The following is an 8,692-nucleotide window of genomic DNA, read 5'->3' on the forward strand; positions in this document are numbered from 1 at the left end:
CTAAGTCCACACACCAATCTTTTTTACGCACGTGCAAATTTTTTTTACACACACAAATCTTTGTTACACATACGAAACTGATTTACAAGGAAACTGATTTACAAGTACAAAATATTTATGACCACCTTTTGAGCCCATAGTTTTACCCAACCTGAGAATATTAATCTGAGTTTGTATGATTGGTTTCTGTTGTGAACCTTTAATCGGGCAGCTTCTGTTTGGTTGGGAGGTCATTTAAGTTCGTAGTGTCAGCCTCAATCAGTGTCGAGTGATTGTTGCCTTCAGGATTCTCGTGTGTTTGAGAGTTGCGAATTCTCAGAAGGATTTAAGACTGTGACTGAAGTCTGTTCTAATATTCATGCTGCAGAAAGCGAAGGAGACGACAATCATCGAAGGTTCTGAAGAACTTTCAGACAGGAGCTAACCTCACAAAACAGATTTCTCACAATGGATTCAGTCGCACATTCAGCCTGCTTTGGCGACCTTTCCAACCACCACAGTATTTAACCACAAAAATCACATAATCTTCACCAAATCAATATTTAATTATCACATATAAGGCACCCGTTTTCCACAGAATCGATCTACCAGCATAATTTTTTTTCCAGTCCACAGGTGAAAGATCATTAAGTAAAAGCTGAAATAATGAAACAAAAATAATCCTACTGGAAATGTGTCAAAGTATATTTAAATTCCCAGACTGGAAGTGCACATTATGCAGAACTGTATACATGGAATTATTGGAGTCGGTGTTAATTACTTTATACACTCCCGGGTAACTTAATCTGTAAAAACCTATTAACTTATGTTAATGAGATGAATCTGCAAAATTAAATTAGTGCTACAGTAGTACAGTACAAAAGACATTTTCCTCTAATATGCACGTTAGTTGAAAACCACAACCGATCAAAGTAACCGCACACATGCAAGTAAAGGTAGGTGAACCCCAGCTTCTTTAACAGAATAATGCATAATAATACATGTTTTGTGACTGTATTAGATACACAAGCACTAATTTATCTTTTTGGTTTCACAGACAAAACTCACAGATTTTAATTGATAATTAGAAAAGTTATTTTCAGCTGGTATTTATTTACGAGAGGTCGCCACAGCAAGGAGCTCCACGTGTTTGATTTGGCAGAAAGGGAACTAACATGAAAAAGTGGAAATGTAACACATAGAGCACATACACCACAGGGTTTTCATATAAAGATGTTTTTATGATTTCCACCAATGGAAAACTGACAAGGCTGATTTAAAAAAGGAAAAGAAAAATGCTAGAGTTCAGTTTATCCATCCATCTTTGCAAAACTGGAGCCTTGGCAAAGGATGCGCTCTGAGCGTAATCTGGAATTTAAAAACAGCTTTTCTGAGTCGACTGCTTCTACACCTGGGGCATCCAGTTATAGGAAAACAAGGAAAGAAGCTCTGCTGCAGTTGGATCGAAGTCTGAGTGTTTTATCATTGAAGTAAAAAACGTATTCTTTTGTATTCATTTTTGGACTTTCCATTGACAAAACTGCATTATTTTACAAAATGGAGCAACTTTTGCTCCACTTGAGTATTTCCATGTCAGATATTGAGCATGCTGCTATAAATCATGCTCTAAAATATTCTCAAGACTAAAAATATTTGGCTGCTCCTCTGTCATCCGGTGTCGGAGCACTTTCTCAGCTCAGCAGAGCTTTTCAGTGAAATTAGATTTTTTTTCCCGACTGGAGTTAAATCAGCAGCTGAAATAATTTAAAAAGTTTGTTAATGAGCTTCGGGCAGTGTTTGTTTGTTCTAAATGTGAGGCGTCTGGAGACTGTGGAGCAGCACAGAGGATGTGTTGGTGTGTGGAGAAATTTCTTTGTGGCGCACATAAAAATAAAAGGAAAATCTGAAATAGGTAGGGTCCTGATCTCTTATAAATCCATTCATCATTACTGAGTCAAATAATGCAGAAAATAAAAGACGATAAGGGAAGATGTGCGTTAGATATGCTCTATAATCTGTGTCCAACCAACTAACTAATATTAAATAAGTAAATAAATGTGACATAAAATAAACCTAAAGTACAATTAGGGCTGGGCTATATCATACCGTTCGCGGTAATACCGGTATAATGTTGGGCAACGATAAGAAAATGAAATATCGTGATAGAATATGGGTAAAACGCGCATGCTCAGTGCCTTTGTTTTCATAAGCACATGGCGGAAAAAGCATGGCGGCAACGGAGAATAAGAAGGGCGAAAGCAGATCGTTGATTGAAACGGATGAACCAGAATTGGTTTGTAAAAATGCTGCAACTTCAGTGGTGTGGAACTGGTTTAGCTTTCGTCCGTCAGATACACAACAAAGCACTATTTTTGGTAGAGCGTGCTAGCAGGCCGTCGTTATTACCGTGTTTTTTGGAAAATACGGCACACTTAAAATCAATCCTTTGATTTTTCTGAAAATCGACAGTGCCCCCTTGATGATACGAACCCGCACCGCTTGATGGATTGTCGGAGCATTATGGCTATCGTAGGCAGGAGCCTCGCGGAGTGATACGTACTGTGCTTCAACATAATATTACCGTATTGTGTGTGTATAACCTCATTTTACGTTTTGTGGATATTATACATGGTTATGCTGTGGATATGTCTTTTGGTTAAACTGTCAGCGAGGAATTTGCATTTGCACTGTTAAATTTTTATATAACTTTAATGCACATAAAAAACAGCTGCTGTTTAAGTGAAAATACATTGATGGTTTTCTTTTTTTGCACTAATAAAGTTGTGGAGTTGTAAAGTATTCTATCTAGTGTAATTATATTGTCAGTTATATCGTTATTGCAAATTTTCAAATCGTGATAAATATTTTTTGGTCATATCGCCCTGCTCTAAGTACAATTACAGCCATTAATATTCAATACTTTAGTATGTTTGTCTGAAAGAGGTTTCTCTTTTAAATGAGACTCAATATCATTACTTGTATAAATAAAGGTTAAATAAAAATTATGTTAAATTTAAAAAAAAAAATCACAGATCGTGAAAGTGGTTTCTTCTGGCTCAGGTTGAACCATTCACTGGAGCCATTTTTTACATTAAACATAACAATGTTATTCTTCTCTTTTTTTATGTCTTTATTTAAAAAAAAACTAACTCACCTGTAGAGGCAGTGCTGGGTTTATTCAGAAAAGGTCTCACTTATTGCATTTTTTGTGACCTGCTGATCAGGATTGATCCTGATTCTGGTTGTCTTTGTTTTGTTACATCAGTGTTTTTTTTTCATAAAAGTTTGGTGAATTCAAGTCGTTATTGAGTTGCCATTGGTCGTGCCGCTGCTGTGTGACAAACCCTCTGTTAAAAAACAGCTTATTCCGGTCACAGGCTGATATGAGGTGCTGCACAAAGGCCCAGTATCAGATTAAGAAAGCTTATTTTGAACTGGGAAACATTGTTCTACCTTTTCCTCATGTGTCAATAGAAAAAGCTTTATTAATTTCATAAACTAACTATTTATTGTGTCTGTTGTAAAATGTGAGTGGAGACAGATCCATGTTAAATGCATCACTAAATGATGTCCACGTTTTAGTTTATTTTACAAAGTTAGATATCATGATGAACTGTTGATGCTGGAGGTGAATCCTGCAGAAACTCTGTTTATGATTAGTTTAGAATCTTGAGAAACAGAATCAGTGTATTTACAGATTTTATGTTCTGTGTTATTAAGTTCTAAAGTTCTAAGGAAGCATCATCGTGGTGTTTTTCCAAACTCAGCTCGAACCTGCGGAGAAGCTGATGGAGTACGTGATCGCACTGGGTAGCAGCCGCATGTCAGCATCTTTGCTCGTTCGTCACATCCTCTCAGAGATCGGCGCCTTGGCCGATCAGCTCTGGCAAGCCTTCCAGGTAAACACCCGCTGCCTTCCCCACACCTGCTCCTCCACCTCTTCTCCTGTGTCTTTATTTTTGGCTCAGTGACAATGCTGATCCCTTTTGTTTCTTTCGCCCTTCGCTGCCCGCTGATAAACTGCAGGTTTATTTTCCCAATCTCTGCAGCTTTGCAGCTCTTTTTTAAAAAAAAAACCATGTTCAGATCATAAATGTGTGACTCATGCTCACTGTTTTTTTTTGTTTTGTTTTTATTGTTCTTCCCCACAGATTCTCTCTCTCTCTCTCTCATACATCTATTTTTTATTTGACCTTTTTGCTCCTCAAAGTCGCCCTTTGTACGAGGCTTCAGGCCCAAACAGTTTGCCCTTATCAACTCATTGCCACGGTCGCGTCTGAAAGACCGTAATCAATACCGCTTCCTACAGGTTTCCTGTCCGCCGTATTCAAGAGTTTCTCAGTGGGTTTCTCTGACCAGGTGAGAGCTGCGTGTGACCGGCGTTGCTTCCTGTGAAAGACAGAGGCAGGTGTCATGCCTCCGGGATCCTGCGAAATGGAAATGTGTAAAAATCAAAATTTAAAAAAAATGGATACAGACAATTTTCCCCCTTCACTACTCCTGCTGAGCTTCCCTCCCACTCAGCAGGGTCGGTCACGCTCACTTGTGCCTGTTTTTCTTTTCGAGAGAGAGCCGCGAGAGTCAGGCGATGCCAGAAAGAGAAATTTATCCATGCTGCATTTTTTTAGAGCCAAGTTAAAGAGGACAAACAGCTGAACACACTGTTCACTGGAGATATTGACAATGCAAAACAGCCTTGAGCTGCAGTGAAGCCTTTGTCTCCAGCAAACTAGCAGTAATGGGTATCTGTAAGCAAGACTCTGAAGAGGTAGTCCTTCATAAAAGTGCGGCCCTGTTATCATCCTATGTGCATGCACGAGGCCTGTAATTGCGAACTTGAATTAAGCAGGATGTTAAACCTGTTGCTATGACAGTGTGACATTTCCAAGCACACGGGCAGCCATCAGTGTGTCCATGGAAATGTCTCAGAGACCATCCCTCCCCACCTCACAAGCCTTTTGTTCCTCTTTTCTTTCAAGGCTAGAGAGATGGGATTGAGATTGGTATTTGCAGACGGCGGTCCCATATTTGCCTGCAGCTCTCTGTGGTTCAGCCTCTCGGGGGAAGAGCTGTGTGGCTCCCATTATGTAAAAAACTGGAGAGCAGCATTTGAAACACACAATCATGCTCTGCTTCACAGTAAATGATGATGGCTGCCTCTGTTGAACCTTCAATTCTTCAATCACAGCCTTCAGAAGAAAACTATTTCAGCCCGCAGTCCTCAATATGTTTTAAATGCCTTCTCCTAACAAAGTACAGTGGGGCAAAAAAGTATTTAGTCAGCCACCGATTGTGCAAGTTCCCCCACTTAAAATGATGACAGAGGTCAGTAATTTGCACCAGAGGTACACTTCAACTGTGAGAGACAGAATGTGAAAAAAAAATCCATGAATTCACATGGTAGGATTTGTAAAGAATTTATTCGTAAATTAGGGTGGAAAATAAGTATTTGGTCACCTCAAACAAGGAAAATCTCTGGCTCTCACAGACCTGTAACGTCTTCTGTAAGAAGCTTTTCTGTCCCCCACTCGTTACCTGTATGAATGGCACCTGTTTGAACTCATCATCTGTATAAAAGACACCTGTCCACAGCCTCAAACAGTCAGACTCCAAACTCCGCCATGGCCAAGACCAAAGAGCTTTCGAAGGACACCAGGTAAAGTATTGTAGACCTGCACCAGACTGGGAAGAGTGAATCTACAATAGGCAAGCAGCTTGGAGTGAAAAAATCAACTGTGGGAGCAATCATCAGAAAATGGAAGACATACAAGATCACTGATAATCTCCCTCGATCTGGGGCTCCACGCAAGATCTCATCCCGTGGGGTCAAAATGATCATGAGAACGGTGAGCAAAGATCCCAGAACCACACGGGGGGACCTGGTGAATGACCTGCAGAGAGCTGGGACCAAAGTAACAAAGGTCACCATCAGTAACACACTACAACGGCAGGGAATCAAATCCCGCAGTGCCAGACGTGTTCCGCTGCTGAAGCCAGTGCATGTCCAGGCCCGTCTGAAGTTTGCCAGAGAGCACATGGATGATACAGCAGAGGATTGGGAGAATGTCATGTGGTCAGATGAAACCAAAGTAGAACTTTTTGGTATAAACTCAACTCGTCGTGTTTGGAGGAAGAAGAATACTGAGTTGCATCCCAAGAACACCATACCTACTGTGAAGCATGGGGGTGGAAACATCATGCTATGGGGCTGTTTTTCTGCCAAGGGGACAGGACGACTGATCCATGTTAAGGACAGAATGAATGGGGCCATGTATCGTGAGATTTTGAGCCAAAACCTCCTTCCATCAGTGAGAACTTTGAAGATGAAACGAGGCTGGGTCTTCCAACATGACAATGATCCAAAACACACCGCCCGGGCAACAAAGGAGTGGCTCCGTAAGAAGCATTTGAAAGTCCTGGAGTGGCCTAGCCAGTCTCCAGACCTCAACCCCATAGAAAATCTGTGGCCGGAGTTGAAAGTCCGTGTTGCTCGGCGACAGCCCCAAAACATCACTGCTCTCGAGAAGATCTGCATGGAGGAATGGGCCAAAATACCAGCTACTGTGTGTGCAAACCTGGTAAAGACCTATAGTAAACGTTTGACCTCTGTTATTGCCAACAAAGGTTATGTTACAAAGTATTGAGTTGTATTTTTGTTATTGACCAAATACTTATTTTCCACCCTGATTTACCAATAAATTCTTTACAAATCCTACCATGTGGATTCATGGATTTTTTTGTCACATTCTGTCTCTCACAGTTGAAGTGTACCTCTGGTGCAAATTACTGACCTCTGTCATCATTTTAGGTGGGGGAACTTGCACAATCGGTGGCTGACTAAATACTTTTTTGCCCCACTGTATGCTATTAAAAACACATAGAATGTATTCGTGGTTTGGGGTAGAGATGGCTGGACTCAAATTAGAGGATGTCTTTGACTCTGTAGTAGTTTTTCTGCCCCAAAATGGACCTTCAGTGAGATTGGTCCACATGAAGAAAAGAAAGTCTGCATCACCTTGCTTACATACACCATCTGTGCATTTTCCCTTTGTTTTAATAAACAAACATTTATTTTAAGCTGTAGCAGATTAAACATTACTTCAGAATAAACAATTTTGACCAAATTCCTGGTGATTTTTCCTTCAGTGGAAGACGACAACCCCTGTTATGGAGCCCAAAAATGTTTATATGGAAGCCTCAGCTTTCTTCATGTCTCACCTATGCTCCTCCATCTTATCAACATGACAGCCTTATAGCTTTAGAAGTTATATGGCCAGAAGTGTAATACCCAAATATACCATTGTGTTTAGTTACGGCAAATGTTCGAGCGATAACACTCAGCTTTGTGGTCCTACTTTTGCTTCATTGCACAAAAAGCAAATGCATACATTTGCCTAAGGAAAAAAGAAAACACCGGGCCAGTTTTTTATATCAGGAAAATGTTTTAAACCCATTATTTGCACACTGTACAGTTTTATATACAAGGGGAAACTGCTGAGTTGTCCACTTATTTAATGTAAAACCAAATGGAAAGCCTCAGGACAAAGTGAGAAGTGCTTTATGTAAGACTGCTATGTCCAAGTAGGGGATTAGTGACTATATGAGTTCAGACTGATTTTTAATCACCCCAAGGGTGAAGTGCACAAAAAAAACTCAAAGTAAAAGTAAATGACACTCATTGTCAGCATTCATGAGGAATTAACTTCACTTTTTACTTAAGAACCAAGCAGACTCCTCAACAACAGCGATTTCAGGTCTATTGGGCTTAAATGTAAGTAGAGTAAAACATAACCCCTTAAACATTTCACCAGAGACTTGCAGGATGTTTACTAGTGAAACAGAAACATCCAGTGAAAGTTCAGTGAAAACTGTACTATGTCATAGATAAGAAGATTGAAAAGCAGTCACAGGCTCTAGTCTGATTTGTGCATGTAGGTCATTCCCCAACTGTGAGGTTCTTAAAATGCTCCAGCATCTTTAGTTTCCTGAAAATACATACAGTGTATAAATAATGTGATACACAGAAGTAGAGATCTATGTAAACTTTTGTATAACAAAGCCTAAAGGTCAACGTTCTTGGGTTTGCACTGGTTTTACACTTAGCTTTGGCTTTTTGGCTTGGGTTTGGAGTAGTTTAAGATCTAGTTTTGGTTGTGGGTAAGTTTTTCTCTTTACTTTAGGCTTGGTTTTGAACTTGTGTTTAGACAAGTTTGAGACTTGGTTTTGTTCTAGCGTTTGGGCCTTTTTATAGACAGGTTTGTTTTGGGTTTGGACTGGTTTTAGATTTATCTTGGTTTTGGGCTGGTTTAGAGCTATTATGGGTTTGGATTGGTTTTAAATCTAGTTTTGAACTTAGTTTTGGGTAGTTTAGGGATTTGATTGGTTTAAGACTTTGTTTTGATCTTGGGTTTAGGCTGGTTTTAGACTTTGTTTTAGGTTTGGGCTGGTTTTAGATCTAGTTTAACAGCAAAAATTAAGAAAAATTATGGAATAGGATAAGATAAAAAGAATAACTCACTCTACACAATAGAATACAAATCAAAAATTCAAATTCAAATTTTATTTGTCACGTACACAGTCATACACAGTAGGATATGTAGTGAAATGCTTGGACAACTGCTCGTGACCTAAAGAAAACAAAAAAGGAAAAGGCTATGAATAAGATAGGAAATAAATATGAAAAATTAAAAAGGGTAAATTTAACTAGGAAGGA

General features: G+C 39.5%; 1 protein-coding gene across 2 annotated transcripts in view; it reads left to right on the top strand.

Annotated features, from left to right (window-relative positions):
- Positions 1-8,692, top strand: part of mei4 (meiosis-specific, MEI4 homolog (S. cerevisiae)) — a 74,504-nt gene that overhangs the window by 29,154 nt on the left and 36,658 nt on the right. The window contains exons 4-5 of one of the 2 annotated variants that reach the window (XM_005732742.2): positions 3,747-3,878; positions 4,289-5,218. In XM_005732742.2, the coding sequence (XP_005732799.1) occupies positions 3,747-3,878; positions 4,289-4,342 (186 nt within the window). In that variant the 3' untranslated portion in view covers positions 4,343-5,218. Of the gene's footprint in view, positions 1-3,746; positions 3,879-4,288; positions 5,219-8,692 lie in introns of those variants that run through there. The other variant, XM_005732741.1, reaches the window with a different exon arrangement.

This window comes from Pundamilia nyererei, unplaced genomic scaffold (assembly GCF_000239375.1).
Source record: "Pundamilia nyererei isolate P.nyererei 1_Seehausen unplaced genomic scaffold, PunNye1.0 scaffold00048, whole genome shotgun sequence".
Taxonomy (NCBI): Eukaryota; Metazoa; Chordata; class Actinopteri; order Cichliformes; family Cichlidae; genus Pundamilia; species Pundamilia nyererei.